The following is a 22,320-nucleotide window of genomic DNA, read 5'->3' as shown; positions in this document are numbered from 1 at the left end:
TGAAATCCCCTCTCTACTAAAAATACAAAAAATAATTAGTTGGGCGTGGTGGCATGCGCCTGTAGTCCCAGCTACTCGGGAGGCTGAGGCAGGAGAATTGCTTGAACCCAGGAGGTGGAGGTCTTGTAGTAGGCTGAGATTACGCCACTGCACTCCAGCCTGGGTGACACAGTGAGACTCCATCTCAAAAAAAAAAAAAAAAAAAAAAAAAGTGATTCAAAATGTATCAATACAAAAAAAGACCTCAACACAAAGGACAATAGTATTGAAGGAAATGAGGGGCAAAAACACAATAGGACATACAAAAAACAAATTTAAAATGGTAGTCCTTACCTGTGTATAATTAGTTTAAGTGAAATTAATGAAACTTTCCAATAAAAAGATGTAGTTTGTCAAAATGATTGAAAGACAGTATCTAATTATATGCTCTGCACATTAGAACTAATGACATGCATAGATGAAAGGCAAATGATGGAAAAAGGTATTCCATGTAAAAACAAGTAACAGCGCAGGCAGCTATACTAACAACAGATAAATTCGATTTTAAGTCAAAAACTGTTAAACGACACATTAATATTGCTAAAAGGTTCATTTCAATAAGATGAAACACTTGTATATGCACCAAATGTCAGAGTTCTGAAATATAAAATGTAAATACTGACAGAATTGAAGGGAGAAATATACAGCTCTCCAATAATAGTAAGAGACTCCCTACCTTTCTTTCAAATGCATAGGACACTCAGACAAAAGATAAATAAGGAAACAGATAATTTGAAGAACATTATACATCAATTCAACCTAAGAGACATTTACATAACTCTCCGTCCCCCAAAAGAATACACATTTTCTCAATTGCACATGAAACAGTCTTCAAGACAGACCATATATTAGGCCACAAAACAAGTCTTGATAAATGTAAAAGTATGACACTATATAAATATATTTTTTCCAATTGCAATCTAGATCATAACAACTAGACATCAATAGCAATATAAAAAGTGGAAAAAGGCTGAGGCGAGAGGATTGCTTGAGTTTAGAAGTTTGAGACCAGCCTGAGCAACATGGTGAGACTCTGTCTCTACCACAAAAAACAAAAAACAAACAAACAAAAAGGCCAGACCGAGGTGGGCAGATCACTCGAGGTCAGGAGTTCAAGATCAGCCTGACCAACATGGTGAAACCCCATCTCTACTAAAAACACAAAATTAGTTGGGCGTGGTGGTGCATGCCTATAATCCCAGCTACTTGGGAGGCTGAGGTAGGAGAATTGCTTGAACCTGGGAGGCAGACATTGCAGTGAGCCAAGATCGCATCATCGCACTCCAGCCTGGGCAATAAGAGCGAAACTCCGTCTCAAAAAAAAAAAGAAAAAAGAAAAAAAGTATATATTTGCTAGTTTTGTCAGCTGAGAGGGTCAAGAATCAATAACACTAAGGTAGCAGTGATCCCACCCAGCACTCAGTTCTTTGTTTCTAACTACATTTTCCACAAATAGGAATCAGAAGTCCTAGGAGAAATATCTGATCTCATGGCTAGGGTAAGGAAAATACCCAATGAACTTGAAAAATACCTAATGAACTTGGAACACACAGCACACAGTATCAGAAAGTAAGTAAACCAGTGCACAAGGAGCTCATATCATGATGAACAGGAGGAGCTAGAAGGCAAGAGGGGACTGCTTGAAGAGGATTTTACTGGCAAAATCCGAGACAACCAGAGAATCACAATACATAACAACAGTAGTAGATGTGAACTCATTAATATAATAAGAATTCAGAAATCCACACTGGTATAAACAAATAAATAATATAGATGGAAAACTTTTTCTTAGAGCATAATGCCAAGAAATAAACATAGAATGAGTTGGAGTATCTCAATTTTTCACCAGATAGTAGTAACTTTTTAGGGGAAAAATAATTTTAGAGTGCAGAATTCTGGAGAGAAACACCTTAATCAACTGTTCAAGTTTAGCAGCACCATTAATGGATAAAAACTAGTATCTGGTACATCCTGAGATCATGCACTAAGGAGAGGAATTGATCATAATCCAGAAAGACATAATCTTGAATGTTGGAGTCGCTGAAGATCAAAATGTTAAAAATATAACTCTGGAAAAATAATTTTAAATTAGTTAGAAGATATTGATTGATTTACATTTCTTTCTTCCTTTTTTTTTTTTTTTTTTTGAGACAGTCTTGCTCTGTCACTCAGCTGGAGTGCATTTCGCTTCCTTCCTCCCTCCCTTCCATTTATTCTTTTTTTTTTTTTCTGAGACAGTGTCTCATTCTGCCACCCAGATTGGAGTGCAGAGGCGTGATCTCGGTCTCCCAAGTTCAAGTAATTCTTGTACCTCAGCCTCCTGAGTGGCTGGGATTACAGGCATGTACCACCATGCCACGCCCAGCTAATTTTTTGTATTTGTATTTTTATTTTTATTTATTTATTTTTTTTTGAGACGGAGTCTCGCTCTGTCACCCAGGCTGGAGTGCTGTGGCCGGATCTCAGCTCACTGCAAGCTCCGCCTCCCGGGTTCACGCCATTCTCCTGCCTCAGCCTCCCGGGTAGCTGGGACTACAGGCGCCGCCACCTCGCCCGGCTAGTTTTTTGTAGTTTTTAGTAGAGACAGGGTTTCACCATGTTAGCCAGGATGGTCTCGATCTCCTGACCTCGTGATCCGCCCGTCTCGGCCTCCCAAAGTGCTGGGATTACAGGCTTGAGCCACCGCGCCCGGCCCTGTATTTTTAGTAGAGACAGCATTTCACTATGTTGGCCAGGCTGGTCTCCAACTCCTGGCTTCAAGTAATCCACTGGCCTTGGCTTTCCAAAGTACTGGGTTTACAAGCGTGAGCCACTGCGCCTGGCCAAGATAGAGCATCTCAATAAGTTTTGTCATTTGGAAGGGCAGACTAGAGCAACAATACAGCTGTAACTGGTATAGAAATAGCAGTCTGTCAATTTTCAAAGAAGGGGGATGTAACGGCATTGTGTGGTTAGCATAGTAACCTTGTTTTTATGTGTAAACAAAATTATGAAAAGGTATTTTTTTAGTTTATAAAATGAATCTAGAATGTGAGACTTCGTTTTTTAAAAAACAAAAACATAGATTGATGTGTATTAGTCCATTCCTGCATTGCTATAAAGAAATACCTGAGTCTGGGTAATTTATAAAGAGGTTTAATTGGCTAATGCAGGGTCCTGTAGGCTGTAGAGGAAGCATGGCAGCATCAGCTCAGCTTCTGGGGAGGCCTCTGGAAACTTACAATCATGCTGCAAGGCGACTAGGGAGCCAGCGCTACACATGGCCACAGTAGGAGGAAAAGAGTGAGGAGTGAGGTGCTACACAATTTTGAACAACCAGATCTCATGAGAACTCTATCAGGAGAACAGCACTAGGGGGATGGTGCTAAACCATTAGAAACCTCCCCAATGATCCAATCACCTCCTACCAGGCCCCAACTCCAACACTGGGGATTACATTTCAACGTAAGATTTGGGTGGGGACACAGATCTAAACAATATACATAGGCCAATGTATGTTTATGGGGAGAAAAAAATCTGGTTATCATCCCCCCCTCCCCCCCCAGACGGAGTCTTGCTCTGTCGCCCAGGCTGGAGTGCAGTGGCACGATCATCCGCTCACTGCAACCTCCGCCTCTCAGGTTCAAGCGATTCTCCTGTCTCAGTCTCCCGAGTAGCTGGGATTACAGGCACATGCCACCATGCCCGGCTAATTTTTGTATTCTTAGTAGAGATGGGTTTTCACTATATTCTCCTGGCTGTTCTCAAACTCTTGACATTGTGATCCGCCCGCCTCGGCCTCCAAAAGTGCTGGGATTACAGGCGTGAGTCACCGCACCCAGTCCCTGGTTATCTTGAAGAAGGATTTTAGATGGGTTGTTTTCTGATTTTGCCTTATTCTATTATTAATTTGTATCAACCAACATAAGCCAGATTCCAAATTGCTAACTGTAATAACGATATTTTAACCAAAAAATATAAAGGGAGAAAATAAAATATTTTCCCTATGTGTAATATCCTCCTTAATGCATTAAATAAATCATAGGCATTGGGTGTCTGACATCAATGTCAAGCGCTTCACCAGTTATACTTGCTTTGAAGTACCGGGCAATTTACGACCTTCTCCGAAATTTGGTGTTTTTATCTCTTCAGTAGACATAATACCACGAAAAGTGTAATGAAGGAAGATAGCTTTTCCATGAGGACGAGGCTTCCCCACTGGCCCTCTCAAATGATGACTGTTTTTCCTGCCAAACCAGTGGTACCACAGCGTCCGGAGTAGGGGCTGGCGCCTCTGTTCTTCATTGCCTCTCCCAAATCATTGTACTTTGCTCATTCTTTAAACTTTTAGTTTTAGCCTTATATTATCAGTTTATAGTAATCAATCATCAATCATCTACTGACCCCTAAAAAGTCATTCCTCATTTATTCCTTGAAGATTGGATCTCCTCGCTTTCCAATAACGCTCCTGTAGTCCTGGGAGGAGTTTAGACTTCAGGAATTCCTGTCTGTTCAGTATTTTCGCTCAAGGACTCAGGGAGAGGGAAGGACGATCCTCAGGGTCACAGTCCACATTCCCTATCAGGCGCTCAGAGATATAGGATTCGTTCCCCATGGGCATTGCGGAAATCGTAGTCAAGGATCACCGCGGAGTCCCAACGCTTTCCCTGAAGGGTGAGAATCTGAACGTTTTTCCCTCAGCATTCTGAGCACAGTCCGAACGCTCAGTGGAGTCGTGGTCATTTTGGCTCACGCGGACGGGTCCGGGGGATTCTGGGAAATGTAGTCCCGACAATCAGTGGAGTCGCGGGCACTTCCGCTCCGGGGAAAGGGGAGCGGATGGCGCGGCGCATTCCAGCGTAGTTTGTTCCAGTTCCGCGACTTGCGGGCCATTGCAACTGTCAGGGACTTAAGCTTGGGGCTCGCTGGGACCTGGTGGTCCGGTTATGGGAAAAGAAACCTCGTCGGAGAGCAAAGGTTTGGAGGGGCGAGGGCGGCAGCTTTTGTTGTGTCAGCGGAGCCTTCTTGGGCTAGGGCTCTACTCGCGTTTCGGGGCGGGAGGCGGGGGGCATTGGGACTTGGTTGGGTCGCGTCTCGCCTGGTTTCAGGGTTTCCGGGGCTCTGAGCTTGCCCAGTCCGCCTCCCTGCACTCCAGGCGCGTGGTCACTTTTTTACAGTGCAAGGTTGGCTTGTTAATCTCCCTGGGCCTCTCCTTGCTGTTCTTTAAAATGGGGACGTTAGGACCATCCTTGTAGAATCGTTTTGGTAACTGGAATAGGTTACACAACACAAGCAGTCCCTGTCACTTGGTGAGTGGTGGTTTCTTGTTGATTTCCCACGAAACCTGTCAGGTCCCCGGGTGGGGTGAGGGCTCCAGCTGCAACGGCCCCAGCCCTTGTCTTTGACCCCTGCAGGACGCTGGACGATCCCGGACGCCTTTTGACCTCTTTTTAGGAAGGCGAGGGTTGCGTCCACTTCCACGAAGGGAGGGGAGCATTTAACTTTTCTCGGGGACAGCGACCCAGTCAGGGTGTTTCATAGCTTTCTCCTTCCCCAGCCTGAAAAAGGACTGCGCGGACTGACTTCTTGGCTATAGAAAGCAAAGCTCCACGTGAGTGTGACTTGTCATTTTTCTTTTACAGAGACTGTATCTTTGTAGCATGTGTAATAGGGTATGGGCATTTATAATAATTAAGCCTTAATTGCTAACTTCAATTCTAGGGGATTTATACAATTAGAACGTTTAAGTCGCACCGTGACTCTGTGGAGAGGTACTGGTCATCCAAGTAGTAAGAGGTGGAGCTGGGGTTGGAACCTAGGCACTCAGGGTCAGAGCCCCCGTTGATCATCTCTTGGATATATTCTCATTGAGGCAGAGGAACTAGCTGGACTCAGGTGGGGAAAGTAAGTTAGAACTTGATTAAAGGACCTTAAGAGCAAGGCTAATTGGCTTGGAGTTTTCTCAGTTTTTAAAAACTGTCAACTATTTTGTTTCATTTATTACAAATATTTCACATTCTAATAGAACCATATCACTGTGGAGCATTCAGAAATTACAGAAATATGAAGATACAAAAATTTTAATTACCTATGAAACCAGGATGTAAAGATAGTAATGGTTAAATTTCTAATACATTTGGTTTTAGTGGTTCTATGTTTATATTTACTTATGTTTTACAACATTTTTATTATACATTTCTCAGTGTTTTTCTACTTATCTGCTTATCCATGGAAATTTCCAAATACAGAGATAATAAACTAGCAACCTGCTGTATTCTATCATGCTCATTCTTATTCTTCTCATTATTATTACTCCTGTGACTATTTCCTGATTTTAAAAAAACTTTAATACAGTAATTATACAATTTTAAGTCTATAGAAAAGTTGCAAAAATGGCATAAGAGGGCAGGGCATGGTGGGTCACGCCTGAATCCTGAGTTATGGAACCAAGGCACCCGGGGTCAGAGCCTGAGTAATCCCAGCACTTTGGGAGGCCAAGGCCGGTGGATCACTTGAGGCCAGGAGTTCGAGACCCACCTGGCCAACATGGCAAAAACCCCTGTCTCTACTAAAGATACAAAAATTAGCTGCATGTGGTGGTGCACGCCTGCAGTCCCAGCTACTCTGGTGGCTGAGGCATGAGAATCCCTTGAACTCAGGAGGAGGAGGTTGCAGTGAGCTGAGATTGCACCACTGCACTCCAGCCTGGGTAACAAGAGCAAAACTCCATCTCAAATAAATAAAATAAAATTAATTTTTATGGGTGGATATACTTGTTAGTGGGCATCATACTGTAAAGACCAGCATCCCCTGTTTGCTTATTCATTCATTCATTCATTCAGAAGTAAATATTCTATCAATATGGACTCAGAACTCAGTCTTGTTAAATTAAATGACATGTAGATTAATAATTTTTTTCCAACTTTATTGAGGTGTATTTTACGTGTCAGAGTTCACCTATTTCAAGTGTACAATTCAGTAATCTTCAGGAACTTTGCTGAGTGTAGTAATTGTCATCATAATTTAGTTTAGATCATTTTCATCCCCCAATTGGACTCCTCTTGCCCATTTATATTTAATCCCCCTTCTTACCCCAAATCCCCATCAACAAGTAACCTACTTTCTTTTTATATACATTTGTCTGTTCTGGATGTTTTGTATACATGAAATCATACAATCTGTGGTTTTGTGTGCCTGGCTTCTTTCACTCAGCATAGTGTTTCCAAGGTTCATGCATGTTGTAGTGTGAGTCAGTACTTCATTCCTCTTAAATTCCAAATAAGATTCCATTGTATGGATGTGCCAGGATTTTGTCTATCCATTTTACCATAGGAGGGCATTTTGGTTGTGTGCAGTTTGGGATTATTATGAATAATGCTGCTGTGAACATTCATGTGCTAATTCACAATACACTTCTGTGTTGGTGGGGACATCCCTGGCCACACTTTCATGTCTCTTTTTATATCTTCCATAGTGTTCCAGGCACGATTCTGCCTTCTCTCAAATGGCTTAACTCAGGACTCTGCAAATTTCCAGAAACAGGAGGAAAAATGACCACATTCAAGGTGAATAAGGCTTGTCTCTCTTGCTGTTAAAATTCCGTCTCACTATTCACATTGTCATGTCACCTGAGGAAGACTCAAGAGCAACGGGCATTTGAGGACCTGTTGATGCTAAGTGCCTCCTTCTGCCTTTTGAGTTGACTTTGTTTTTAGATGCTGTTTATTTTATTATTTCAGTTGACCTTCTGTATCTGTGGGTTTCCCATCTGGGGGTTTTACATCTTTGAATTTTGCATCTGTGGATTCAACCAACCACGGATTGAAACCTGAGTATACGTAAGGCTGACCATATGTATTTTCCTTTTGTGGTTGATTGAGTCTGTGGATGTGGAACCCATGGATGTGGAGGGCTGACTGTAGTACAAACACTATTTTAGATAAGGGACTTGAGCATCCACAAATTATGGTATCCTCAGGGGTCCTTGAACCAATTCCCCAAGCGTATTGAGGGACAACTGTATTTATTTTATGGAGTAGAAAAATTAGTGGGAATGAGCAGTTCTCCTACTTTACTTCTCTGTTTACATATTAGCTGTTTTTATTTTCTTATAGTCTTTTCCTAATGCGCATTCATAACTATATTGGTATTCATGATATATATCTCATTTTTAATTGTTATTTTTTCCTTAAGTACTAAATAGTGTTCATTTTTTGAGGTTATGCCATATTCCCATTTAATTAATGTGTCTTTTTATTTTTGACTACTTTCTACTCATGGACATTTAGGTGATTTAAGAATTTTATTGTTTTAAATAACACTGCAATGACAATTTTCCTACATAACCATTTCCTCAAAAATCAATTCTGAAAACTTTCTGCTGATTTTTTTTGTCACCGAAACCTCTGCCTCCTGGGTTCAAGCGATTCTCCTGCCCCAGCCTCCTGAGTAGCTGGGATTACAGGCATGTGCCACCATACCCAGCTAATTTTGTATTTTTACTAGAGACGGGGTTCCTCCATGTTAGTGAGGCTAGTCTCGAACTCCCAACCTCAGGTGATCCGCCCGCCTTGGCCTCTCAAAGTGCCGGGATTACAGGCATGAACCACCATGCCTGGCTGTAGATAGAATATTCTAACATGGCACAGCACAACAGGCTATAATGCTGCTTCACACAAATAATATTGTTGGAGTTTTCATATAGGAAGAGCTAGATTCTGTGTTCTCTATGCCTCAATCATACTTTGTATGTATTTTATTTACTAGTGTCTTACATGCCTTTATAAATTAACCAGTTTGACCAAAGTTAGTAGGTAATAACCTTCATTTAAAATGTCCAGTGATACTGAAGATGTGCCAGTCACTTGTGTTCTGTTACTGCATTTACTCAGAGCAGCAGAATGAGGAGGTTCCTGCTCTCTTGTTCCTCTTAAACAGGTGAAATATGAGAAACCTGCTCAGATTGGCATAGGAAGTCAGGGGTCAGAAACATTAGCCATTTCATTCAAGTGAAAGTGAGAGACAAAAAGAAACAAATATTTCTCAATTGAATGACCCGTGGTGTGGATGTCCGGAGTGCCCTGTTGGGTGATGACATCCACAGGTAGTGGGGGCCCTCTTGTCTTCCTAACGTGGTGGCACCTCAGAGGCACTAAGATGCTCAGCACTCTGGGTACACAAGGACAGTGATTAGCACAGTGGTTGTATAAAATCTTTAAATTACTCTGTGACAAAAGATACCTTACAGAGTGTTACAAGAAAACATAACAAGCTGGGGCAAAAATATTTACCACACAGGTGCCCAAAAAGATGAAATTTATAATAAACATTGGTATTAATTTATAATCAAGTAAGTAAGAATAATAAAAAGAATTGTTCTTCCTAATTAGATTATCAAAGCTATTGGAAAATCTATAACCTGCTTTTGGTCATCATGTAGAGAAACAAGGTGCTTGTATTCTCTCTCTCTCTTCTTTTTTTTTTTTTTGAGACAGAGTCTGACTCTGTTGCCCAGGCTGGAGTGCAGTGGCGCAATCTCAGCCCACTGCAACCTCTGCCTCCTGGGTTCAAGTGATTCTTCTGCCTCAGCCTCCCGAGTAGCTGGGACTACAGGCATGCACTACCACGCCCGGCTAATTTTTGTATTTTTAGTAGAGATGGGGTTTCACCATATTGGCCAGGCTGGTCTTGAACTCCTGACCTCGTGATCTACCCGCCTCGGCCTCCCAAAGTGCTGGGATTACAGGTGTGAGCCACTGCACCCAGCCAACTGCTTGTATTCTCTTGAAAGATTAGGGAGGCAGGAAAAAAGGAAGAAAATCTGCCATTATGTGATCATAATTTTTAATGTACTTATTTTTTGATGTTTTATTTTTTATTTGCAATTATTTAATTTAATTTATTTTTTTGGGACAGGGCCTTATTCTGCCCAGACTAGACTGCAGTGGTGTGATCATTGCTCACCACAATCGTGATTTCCTGGGCTCAAACAATTCTCAAACCTCAGCCTCCTGAGTACCTGGGACCACAGGCACACGCCGCCACATGCAGCTAATTTTTTGTATTTTTTGTAGAGACAGGGTCTCACCATGTTGCCCAGGTTGGTCTGGAACTCCTGGGCTCAAGCCATCCTCCTGATCTGACAGGTGCGGTGACTCATGCCTGTAATCCCAGAACTTTGGGAGGCCGAGGCAGGCGGATCACCTGAGGTCAGGAGTTCACGACCAGCCTGACCAACATGGTAAAATCCCATCTCTACTGAAAACACAAAATTAGCTGAGCCTGGTGGCACATGCTTATAATCTCAACTACTTGGGAGGCTGAGGCAGGGGAATCACTTGAACCCAGGAGGCAGAGGTTGCAGTGAGCTGAGATTGTGCCATTGCACTCCAGCCTGGGCAACAAGAGCGAAGCTCCGTCTCAAAAAAAAAAGAAAATAAGATCTACATGAAATGATGTTCTTTGCTGGGTTGGTTATAATGAGAACAATATTGAAAATTAAATATTCATTATTTAGAACAGGTAGATGCAGATCATCAGTTCCCTTGAACAATATGCAGTCATGAAATGAGGTGAAATACATGATGACAATAATAATAAATAATAGCTAATGTTTGTTAGGCACTTAGTCTGTGCCATACACTATTCCAAATGCTATTTGTGGTCTCTTATTCAACGTTTGAAAGAACTCTGTCATATAAGAACTATCATACCGAGATGAAACTAGGTGAACTTATCCAAGGTCTCACAACTTTGAAGGGTACCCTTGTGTGCACTGAGGCATGATGGCTCCAAATCATGACACTGAATGCTGCAGGTAATGATGGTGCTGTGTGCCCTGGGGGTACAGAAGGAAAACTACACAGCAGTTTCAGATACGTTACCAAAAGCTTGTTAGTTTGGCAGACTTTAATGAAAAGGGATATAGCATCCAGGGTTCCTATGTGAGAGAGGAGGAAGGTGGGTGTTATCATGTATGTTGGTTTTGACTTGCTAAATGTTTCTGGGGCGATTGGTAATATTTACCAAAAGGTGAAACCTGTATGGCTCAGGATGCATCATTTAGAGTTCTAGATGGTTACTTACAAATAGACTCAGTGAAACCACAAAGGAAATGTCGAAGGCTATTGTAACTGATGTACTTTTACTGACACTAAGGAAAATCAAATTGTGGCATTGGTAAGATGGAAGGAGAAGGGCTGAGAAATCTACACATTAAGTCTCTGAAAATCTGGACCAGCTTCCCCCACATACTCTCCACTTCCTCAGTGCTGTTTCTTTTCAAGAGGTTGTTAATAAGGCTGAAGTGAGGTGTGTTTAATGTTATAGGAGGGACTGACCTTCAAGGATGTGGCAGTGGTCTTCACTGAGGAGGAGCTGGGGCTGCTGGACCCTGTCCAGAGGAATCTGTACCGAGATGTTATGCTGGAGAACTTCAGGAACCTGCTGTCAGTGGGTGAGGACATGAGCCTTCTGACACTCAGTGTCAGTCTCCTGGAGTGATTTTGTGTCTTTAGGGGTTCAACACTTTGGAGGTCTTCAATTAGTCACCTACGTTTGTGGACCTGACTTTCCTGTCAGTAGTTTTAGTGAAATAAAATGAGATAGAAAGTATTAGAGTTCATTAAAAGAAGTGGAATACATAGCAAATAAAACTGGTAAATCGCATGAGTGGTGTGAGAACCTGTGGGAGGAGATTTAATGAAAATAGATGGGGGCCAAGCACAGTGGCTCACGCCTGTAATCCCAGCACTGTGGTAGGCTGAGGTGGGTGGATCACCTGAGGCCAGGAGTTCGAGACCAGCCTGGCCAACAGGATGAAACTCCATCTCTACCAAAAAATACAAAAATACAAAAATTAACCACGTGTGGTGGTGCATGCGTCTTATCCTACCTACTTAGGAGGCTGAGGCATGAGAATCGCTTGAACCCAGGAGGCAGAGGTTGCAGTGAGCCTAGATCATGCCACTGCACTCCAGCCTGGGTGACAGAGTGAGACTGTCTCAAAAGAAAAAAGAAAAAAAAAAGATACTGGTTAGAAATGTAAGTTTGGTAATGCACTAAGATGTAAGTTTTTCTGTTGTTTGAGATAACACCCAGAGTTTTTTGTTTTATTTTTAAGATTAATGAGTGCAGACAGAAAGGTGAGGCTGGAGTGAAAGTTGAATAAGCAAAAGCTTTTTGCCAGCAGAGAGGGGGACCCAAACAGGGTTCCCCCTATGAGGCAGGGGTGTGGGGTTTTTATGGACTGCGAAGGGGAAAGAATGTGCTGTTTGTGGGCTATTTTGGAGAAAGTGTGACTTAGCTTGGCCCCGGGACCTTGACCTGGAATCAATCGGGTTGAAGTGAAGATTTATAGAGGCCAGACTTACAGTTTGAACAAAAGAAAGTAGAGTGCCCACTGGAACCCACTAGAGCGCACTGTACCCATGCCCACAAAAGGAGAAGAAACTTTTTCCTGGGAGCTTGCTGACTACAAAGGACAGAAGCATTCTTATGCCAGGCCTTGCTCCTTTATCTGAGTGAGCTGGAGGTTTGTACAAGTTTTTATCCAAATGGGCTGGAGGTTTTTCTATCTGTGCAGCCATGGGCATGTCTCCAGGCACAACACCCTGTGCTAGTTCCCTTATCGGTGCCTGCAGCTTTAATTTTTTTTTCCAGGCTGCTTTTTATGTTTTATAAAAATAAGGCACTAATCCATGGGTCAGGAGCTCTCCAAAGACCCTTCCCTTGCCGTCTACCTAAGGCAAGTGAAGTAACTCCTTTCAGAAATAAGTTTTTATAGCACATATTTATGTGTATGTTTCTGGATCTTGAAATACTGATATTACTTCATTAGGTTTTTCTAAAAGTGTTTGAAAACCCTTCTTTTGATTGATTGATCAGTATACAGTAGTAATTCAAATTGCCAGTAAGTTCAGTTGTACCTTTAGTGTGTTTGTTTTAAATATGTGACTTTGCATGTTCTAGGGCATCACCCCTTCAAACATGATGTATTCCCTTTAGAAAAGGAAAAAAAGCTTGATATGATGAAGACAGCAACTCAAAGAAAAAGGAAATCAGGTAAGAACCAAGTAGCTGAGAGTCCTTGTACGTGATTGTCCATCTGTTGTACTTCTGTCCCCTGCCGTTGCTGCCATCTGGTCCAAATTGCCAAACCTCTGTCCTGGATGATTGCAGCAGCCTTCGTGCTAGGCACACTGCTTCCACCCTTAATAGTATAAAGTATGTTCTCCTACAGGCTGTTCTCCATGTCGCAGCTAAAATGATCCTTTGGAAATGTAAGTCAGATTGCCATTCTTCTGCTTAAGACCTTGTACAGGGCTGGGCATGGTGGCTCACGCCTGTAATCCCAGCACTTTGGTGGGCCAAGGCAGGAGGATCACCTGAGGTCAGGAGTTTGAGACCAGCCTGGCCAACATGGCAAAACCTCGTCTCTGCTAAAAATACAAAAATCAGCCAAGCGTGGGGGCGAGCGCCTGTAGTCCCAGCTACTTGGGCAGCTTAGGCAGGAGAATCGCTGGAACCCAAGAGGCAGAGGTTGCAGTGAGCCAAGATCACACCACTACACTCCAGCCTGGGCGATAGAGCGACACTCCATCTAAAAAAAAAATAAAAACTCTGAATGGCTTCTTATTTTTCTTAAAGTTGAAGCCTCTTAAAGGAGCTTATAGAGTCCTACGTGGTCTGCTGTTTATCCTCCTCTGCCTCACTGACTACATCTCCTATATTCTACCTCTTGGTCCATCTTTTCCAGCCACATCATCCTCCCTGCTGTTTCCCAGACCTGCTAGGGATACTGCTCACTCTGTCGCCCAGGCTGGAGTGCAGTGGTGCGATCTCAGCTCACTGCAACCTCTGCCTCCCAGGTTCAAGCGGTTTTCCTGCCTCAGCCTCCCAGGTAGCTGGGATTACAGATGCTTGTAACCACACCCAGCTGATTTTTGTATTTTTTGTAGAGATGGGGTTTCACCGTGTTGGCCAGGCTGGTCTCCTGAACTCAAATGATCCGCCTGCCTCAGCCTCCCAAAGTGCTGGGATTACAGGCATGAGCCACCGTGCCCAACCTGGACACTGTATTCTTACTGCTGCCATAACATATTACCCCAAACTGAGTGGATTAAATGATAAAAATGTATTGTCTTTCAGTTCTTTGTTTGAAGTCCAACATGGGTCTCACTAGGCTGAAATCAAGCTGTCAGCAGGTCCGTTTCTTCCCGAAGGCTCTAGGGAGGGAGAATCTGTATCCTTACCTTGTCGGTGTGTAGGGGCTGCCAAAAAATTTCATAGCTTGTGACCCTCTTCACAGCCAGCAACATTGCTTCTCTGATCATTCTTCCATAGTCACATTTCCCTTTTATTCTCTCTTTATCCTTTTTCCACTGTATAAGGACGCTCTAATTGCATTGGGCCCACTTGGATAATAAAGAATTGCCTTCTATTTTTAGTTCAGCTGATTTGCAACCTTAATTCCCTCTGCAACCTTAATTACCCTTTGTCATAACCTGACATATTCTTAGGATGAGAATTAGAACGTAAATTCTTTGGGGGATGACTATTCTGCCAACTACAGATGCTTCTGCCTCAAAGCCCTTATTTGCCCTTGTCTTTGCCTGGAAAAACTCACCTACAATCCTGTCAGCCCCTCTCTTACTTCATCCTGGTCTCTGCTGTTTTAATTTCACAGTGCAGGCCTTTTCTGACGACCTTACTGGAAATGCCATCCTTTACTCTCTGCCCTGCCTTCTCTTGTGTCTCATAGACTTTGGTTTACTTGCTTGTCCCCTCTTTCTCCCCATGGAATATCCTTTCCAAGAGTGGAGGAATTTTTTTGTTTGTTTATTACTCTATCATCGGTGCCTAAATAGTTCTGTTACATGGCAGGTATCTGTTAATATAAATATTTGTTGGTGTAATGAAAGTGTTACGGATGGATGTGACCTCACTGTAGGGGTCTTGCAGCTAGGACAGGTCATACACAAACCAGAGTGAATGAAGGGGGTTGCAGAACATTGTTTTCTGATGGCTGCACATCCAGTTTCTTCTGACTTAGGTGGCCTTCACATGAATATTTGTATGTGCACTTGAACCTCATCCCATGAAAACTTACAAGCATCATGTTTGTGACCACACTGAGTAACAAGCCTTCCCAGTGGCTTTCCTGGAGGCTTCCATAGTATGGAACACATTCATTTCTGGGAAGGCATAATCTTTGAATGAAGATTCTGATGTCTACTTCTGAGACAGCTCACCACACAAGAAAAAAACTATTTCCTAAGGTGTCAGATAGTAACTAGGTTGCAAACTGCTTTCCTTTCAACAGACTGCCCATCTGAACCTCATTTGCTTGTTCCAAAGTGCCCGTCCACATCACTGCCTCCAGGTTTCACCTCCCCTATGCCAGAGGTGGAAGATTTGAGTGGCAAAAGTGACACAGTTGAATGTTGCCTAACTCTGTGGTTCAAAAATATGCTGTGCTTTTATTTTCTACGAATGTAGTAGCCACTAAGCGTATGTTAAAGAATATAGATGTCATACAATTTTTCCTTTATTTTTATAAAGACCTGGCTTTTATTTTCAACTAGTTGACGTTATAACCTGGGAAAAATGAAGAAACTTCTTGTTCAAAATTGTCACATTATCAGAGAGACTTGTCCCCCTCCAAAAACTATTTTTAAGGGTCAGTTTGTTAAATATAATCATATATTCATCATATATATATATATACACACACACATGTATATATCTATATATTTATATACTATACCAAGAGTTACATACTCTCCTATGAATATTTTTCCAAGGTGTCACGGTTGGAAATTATCTTTCCATTTGAAGCAGTTTGTTTAATTAAGGACCAGGTAATTTCTAGAACCAAAGTTTTTGAGCTCTTTTGAGCATGAACCATAGCAAGAAATGCATCTTTCATGGACACTAGAGAAATGAAACAAACATTTCATGTCTGTATAGATTGACATTATAGCTTTAGTAAGCATTATACATAAGGACCCCTTTCCTGTTGGTGTTAATACTCTGATAGTTTCTTTTTTTTTTTTTTTTTTTTGAGACAGAGTCTCGCTCTGTCGCCCGGGCTGAAGTGTGGAGTGCAGTGGCCGGATCTCAGCTCACTGCAAGCTCCGCCTCTCGGGTTTACGCCATTCTCCTGCCTCAGCCTCCCGAGTAGCTGGGACTACAGGCACCAGCCACCTCGCCCGGCTAGCTTTTTGTATTTTTTAGTAGAGACGGGGTTTCACCGTGTTAGCCAGGATGGTCTTGAACTCCTGACCTCGTGATCCGCCCGTCTCGGCCTCCCAAAGGGCTGGGATTACAGGCTTGAGCCACCGCTCCCGGCCTACTCTGATAGTTTCTATCCTGGTTCTTTTTTTCTGATTGCTTATTACAAGCTCTTAAATTTATTTCACAGCTCACTAAAGGGCTACAGTTTTTGATTTGAAAAACTGTTGTGAAAGGCCCAACTTACCTACATTGAGAGCTCCAGAAGGAACCAGTGTATAGGGCTTCCTGCTTTCTTTTCATCCCAAGTGATTCTTGCCACCTTCAAATTTTCTTATTAGCCTCACCCTGAATGTGCCTGCCTCTTGTACAGCTTTTCAGCTTCTCTGAAAAAGTACAATTTTCTGTTCTTTTCCTATTTCAAATAACTTATTTGGAAAAGATGTCTAAATTCCGACAAAAAAAAGTCAAGCTGGGGTTAATTTATTCATTTGACATGCATTTATTGAGCATTCACTGTGACAAGCACAGTTCTGGACAATGGTTATAAAGTAGGAAAGTGTAAAATGAGTATTATGTCAAAATTAGAAAATGCTTCCCTCATTGCTGCTGCATTGTGGTGGGAAGGACATACATTAAGCAACCAGTAACTTAGTGTGTCCAGTGGTTAAAAGTGCTGTGAAGAACATAGACACATTCAAGTTGCCAGAGGTGAATAGGGTGAAGACAGGATTCATTATTTTTCAATGGGTAATAAAGCAAGCCTCATTGGTGAGCTGACATTGAGCAGAGACCCACAAGATGTGAGGAACTATCCATCTGGCTATCTGGGAAGAGTTCCTGCCTGAATATAACTCCTGCTGTGGGGGCGGCTTTCAAAGTTTACACTGTGACATCATCTTTTTCTTTTCCCTGTCTCCATATCAGTTGTGAAATATTGGAGTCTACTTCTTGTTCATTTTTTTTTTTCTGGAGGTCTGAATTACTGCCAGATTTTAGAATAATATATGTTATCAGTTCAACTTTCTTTCCCTTTCGTCCTCATGTAGGAAACTTGCTGACGGAAGCTAAAGTATCACCATCTGCTTACCTGCTTATATTTTAGTCAGTATGTGGTTAGATACTTGCTCCCAGCCTGCAAGTCATGTTAATTATTCCGGTCACCTGGACATCTAAGTAACTTTCCAATAAAATGACCCAAGGCAGAATTATATAGACTCCATTTAACAAATGTCTACTGATACAGTAGACTTTTTTTTTTTTTTTTGAGACAAAGTCTCACTCTGTCACTCAGGCTGAAGTGCAGTGATACAATCATGGCTCACTGCAGCTTCTAACTTCTGAGTTCAAGTGATCTCCATCTCAGCCTCCCAAATAGTAGGAACTATGGGTGCGTGCCACCACATCTGGCCAATTTTTTAAAAAGTTTTTTTGTAGGGACAGAGTCTTGCTGTGTTGCCCAGGCTGGTTTTGAACTCCTGGGCTCAAGTGATCCTCCGGCTTCAGCCTCCCAAAGTGCTTGCATTACAGGTGTGAGCCACTGCACCCTGCCAAGAGGCAGCTTTTAAATGACTATTCCTGCAGGGAGGGGAGTAAGTTTTTCCCCTGTAAAAGTTTTCTTAGAGGTACTTCTTTCCACTAAACTTTTGTGGAAAAGTTCATTTAAAAAATAATTTCCAAATATTTATATGTCTTTGTACAAGATTAAACATTTTGGAATATTATTAAGGATAAACCTTTCAGAAGACATGTTTTAAATCTAAGTTATATTAGAAGTGGTCAAGAGTTTATAATAGCTGCCAACTCATTTAATGTCTATCAACACAGAAAAATAAGGTTAAGTGTCTGTGTTATGCAGAATATTGAAGAATATGGTTGATCCTTGAACAACATGGGAGTTAGGGACACCAACTCCCCTCAGTAAAAAATCCATGTATAACTTTTGACTCCCCCCTAAAACTTTACTCATAGCCTACTTTGACTGAAAGACCTACTGATAACATAGTCAATTAACACATATTTTGTATGTTATAATGTATTATATACTGTATTCTTATCATAAAGGAAGAATTCTTTATTCTTAGAATAAAGAGAAGAGAAAATGTTATTAAGAACATTATAAGGAGGAAGAGGAGGGGTTGATCTTGCTGTCTTAGGGATGGCAGAGACGGAAGAAAATCCATGTATAAGTGAACACATGCAATTCAAACCTGTGTTGTTCAAGGTTCAACTGTATTTTGAACATGTAAATATAAATATTTCAGGTTATTTAACAATTTGAATATGTAACATGAACCTAAACTGCAGAGTATTTGATTGTTTTCTTACTTTCCCTTGAAGTTCTTGTTGATTCATATTATCTACATTTTTTTAACTTTTAATATTTTTAATAGAGATACATTCTTGCTTTGTCTCAAACCCCTGGCCTCAAACTATCCTTCTGCCCCAGCCTCCCAGAATGCTGGGATATACAGGTATTACCATGCCTGGCCTATGCTTTTTATATTTATATAATTTACTATTTATTATTCTACACTGACTTTAAAATTGGATGGAAATGGCAGTACTTTAACAATTTGTATCGTGTTAAATTTTAAAATTAACTCTGACTTCTACCTTGTGTCTCACATAGGAGACTTGGTATGGTCTAATGCCTGGTAGATAGCAGCCAATTGGACCACCTCTTGATTTATCTAGGCATGGAAATCAGAGATCATGATACACAATGGAAGAAAACCATTACACAAACTGGACCTTCTCTGGATTTGTTAAAATCCCATGCTCTTGCTTAAGTATGACATCTCGAAAACTTTTAACAGAGCTTCCACATCTCTAAATTCTCTGTCCTTACAGCAGACAAGATCCAAAGTGAGATGGAGACTGTTCCAGAAGCAGGACAACATGAAGAGCTTTCCTGGGGGCAAATCTGGAAACAGATTGCACGTGATTTAATCAAGTATGAAGACTCGGTGATAAATATTTCTCGGTTCTCCAAACAAGGTGATTTGTCCTGCCAGGTTAGGGCAGGACTATATACAACTCACACGGGACAGAAACTTTACCAATGTGATAAGTACAAAAAATCCTTCACTGATGTCTGCAACTTTGATCTTCATCAACAGTTACACTCAGGAGAGAAATCTCATACATGTGATGAGTGTGGAAAAAGCTTCTGTTACATCTCAGCCCTTCATATTCATCAGAGAGTCCACATGGGAGAAAAACGCTATAAGTGTGACGTGTGTGGTAAGGAATTCAGTCAGAGCTCACATCTGCAAACTCATCAGAGAGTCCACACTGTAGAGAAACCATTCAAATGTGTGGAATGTGGGAAAGGCTTCAGTCGTAGATCAACACTTACTGTGCATTGCAAATTACACTCAGGAGAGAAACCTTACAATTGTGAGGAATGTGGGAGGGCCTTCATACATGCTTCCCATCTTCAGGAACATCAGAGAATCCATACTGGGGAGAAACCATTCAAATGTGATACATGTGGTAAGAACTTCCGGCGTAGATCAGCACTTAATAATCATTGCATGGTCCACACAGGAGAGAAACCATACAAATGTGAGGACTGTGGTAAGTGTTTCACTTGTAGCTCAAACCTTCGTATCCATCAAAGGGTCCACACAGGAGAAAAGCCTTACAAGTGTGAAGAATGTGGTAAGTGCTTTATTCAGCCATCACAATTTCAGGCCCACCAGAGAATCCACACTGGAGAGAAACCATATGTATGTAAAGTGTGTGGTAAGGGTTTCATTTATAGTTCAAGTTTTCAGGCCCATCAGGGAGTCCACACTGGAGAGAAGCCATACAAATGCAATGAATGTGGGAAGAGCTTCAGAATGAAAATTCATTATCAAGTGCATCTGGTAGTCCACACAGGGGAGAAACCCTATAAATGTGAAGTATGTGGGAAAGCCTTCCGTCAGAGTTCATATCTTAAAATCCATCTGAAAGCACATAGTGTACAGAAACCTTATAAGTGTGAGGCGTGTGGGCAGGGCTTCAATCAGAGCTCACGACTTCAGATTCACCAGCTGATCCATACCGGTGAGAAACCATACAAATGTGAAGAGTGTGGAAAGGGATTTAGTCGTAGAGCAGATCTTAAAATTCATTGTAGGATCCACACAGGAGAGAAACCATATAATTGTGAGGAGTGTGGGAAGGTCTTCAGTCAGGCCTCGCATCTTCTAACCCATCAGAGAGTTCACAGTGGGGAAAAACCATTTAAATGTGAAGAGTGTGGGAAGAGCTTCAGTCGGAGTGCACACCTTCAAGCCCATCAAAAAGTCCACACTGGAGAAAAGCCATACAAATGTGGGGAGTGTGGAAAGGGCTTCAAGTGGAGCTTGAACCTTGACATGCATCAGAGGGTACACACAGGAGAAAAACCCTATACATGTGGGGAGTGTGGTAAGCACTTCAGTCAGGCATCAAGTCTTCAACTTCATCAGAGTGTCCACACAGGAGAGAAGCCATACAAATGTGATGTGTGTGGTAAAGTCTTCAGTCGGTCTTCACAACTACAGTATCATAGGCGAGTTCACACTGGGGAGAAACCTTACAAATGTGAGATATGTGGTAAGAGGTTCAGCTGGCGATCAAATCTTGTAAGTCATCACAAAATTCATGCTGCTGGTACATTGTATGAAAATGATGAGAATAATAAGAACATCAGAGAGTTGTCAGAGGAAGGAAGCTCTACAAGGTGATTAAAAACAAACAAAAAACTCATGTACAACCTGAATGTCTGTAATCGCATTTCATAGGAGAGAAAAAATTTTCTTTATCAACCTCCTTGAATTTATTTGATTTGTAATGCTTCACATTTCCACCTAGACTTTTTTTTTTTTTTTTTTTTGAAACAGGGTCTCACTCTGTTGCCCATGCAGGATGCAGTGATGCGATCTCAGCTCACTGCAACCTCCACCTCCTGGGTTCAAGCAATTCTCCTGCCTAAGCCGTCCTGGGTGGTTGGGATTACAGGCGCACACCACCATGCCTGGCAACTTTTTGTATTTTTAGTAGAGATGGGGTTTCACCATACTGGCCAGGCTGGTCTCGAACTCCTGACCTCATGTGATCCACCCACCTCAGCCTCCCAAAGTGCTGGGATTACAGGCGTGAGCCACTGCCCCTGGCCTCCATCTAGACTTTGAAATGATTGCCTTCTAATTACAATAGCATTCTCTTATTTAAAATATTTGTTTTATTTAAGTCAGTGTTTAAGCAATAGCTCAACATATCCCAGTGGTCCAGTGACCACACAGCTGAGAACCCTTGTTAAGTGGTACAGTAAAGAATTCTGTCAAAACTTTGACATTTATGACATGTCACCTAGGAAATAGGACTTAGAAAATGAGTTTGACCTGGGCTTTAAAAAAGTATACTGATGAAGGTGCCAGAATTGATGTCCATTAGACTGTAAGCTTCATGGGGTCAGGAAGTTTGCTGCTGAATCTATGCCACGTTAACATTGACTAGTGCTTGTAGGTGTGCTCAATACTTGTGTGTTAACTGAATCAAAAGGAGTAAATGTGCAATATTTGAACATTGCATCCAAAGGAAGAAACCTGCAAAATAAAATTATTTGGGGAAATGAACATTATTGAAATGCAGAAAACCACTGGATACTACAGCCTACAATATTAATAAGGTATTACCCTTTTACAGTTGACACCTGTCCTCTCTCTAGTCTCTACTCTCAAATTTGGTTCTTATTGTTTGAGAGCCTGTCTAGTTTCCCAAGGGTTGTATAAAACATAAGTTGAAGTACCTTTATTTTTAATTTTATTTTTGAGACCAGACCTCGCTCTGTCACTGAGGCTGGAGTGCAGTGGCATAATCATGGCTTACTGCAGCCTCGTCCTCCTAGGCTCAATCCATCCACCCATCTCACCCTCTGAGTAGCTGGGACCACAAGCACATGCTACCACGCCCAGCTAATTTTTGTATATTTGGTAGAGAAAGGGTTTCCCCATGTTGCCCAGGCTGGTCTTGAACTCCTGAGCTCAAGCAATCCACCCTCCTTGGCCTCCCAAAGTGTTAGAATTAGAGGCG

At 41.8% G+C, this 22,320-nt stretch overlaps 1 protein-coding gene across 2 annotated transcripts; it reads left to right on the top strand.

Annotated features, from left to right (window-relative positions):
- The first annotated feature begins 4,796 nt into the window (after positions 1–4,796).
- On the top strand, positions 4,797–21,863 carry ZNF234 (zinc finger protein 234). 2 transcript variants are annotated; one of them, XM_011963079.1, is made up of 6 exons: positions 4,797–4,877; positions 5,576–5,629; positions 7,493–7,583; positions 11,347–11,473; positions 12,988–13,080; positions 19,105–21,863. In XM_011963079.1, exons 3-6 carry the CDS (start codon positions 7,569–7,571, stop codon positions 20,970–20,972), a joined length of 2,103 nt encoding a protein of 700 aa, XP_011818469.1. In that variant the 5' UTR covers positions 4,797–4,877; positions 5,576–5,629; positions 7,493–7,568; the 3' UTR covers positions 20,973–21,863. The 2 variants fall into 2 exon arrangements, with proteins under 2 accessions (XP_011818469.1, XP_011818468.1); XM_011963078.1 differs by having other exon boundaries at positions 4,869–4,995.
- Positions 21,864–22,320: the final 457 nt, after the last annotated feature.

The sequence above is a fragment of the Colobus angolensis genome, unplaced genomic scaffold (assembly GCF_000951035.1).
Source record: "Colobus angolensis palliatus isolate OR3802 unplaced genomic scaffold, Cang.pa_1.0 Scaffold60, whole genome shotgun sequence".
Taxonomy (NCBI): domain Eukaryota; kingdom Metazoa; phylum Chordata; class Mammalia; order Primates; family Cercopithecidae; genus Colobus; species Colobus angolensis.
Note: the sequence above shows the minus strand (reverse complement) of the source record. Positions and strands in the feature narration are given on the sequence as shown.

Bases quoted from the DNA above. Each gene is read 5' to 3' on its own strand.
- ZNF234 (XM_011963079.1), top strand. The intron at 11,474-12,987 runs GTGAGGACATGA...TGCATGTTCTAG, and splicing joins CAGGAACCTGCTGTCAGTGG to GGCATCACCCCTTCAAACAT. The intron at 13,081-19,104 runs GTAAGAACCAAG...CTGTCCTTACAG, and splicing joins TCAAAGAAAAAGGAAATCAG to CAGACAAGATCCAAAGTGAG.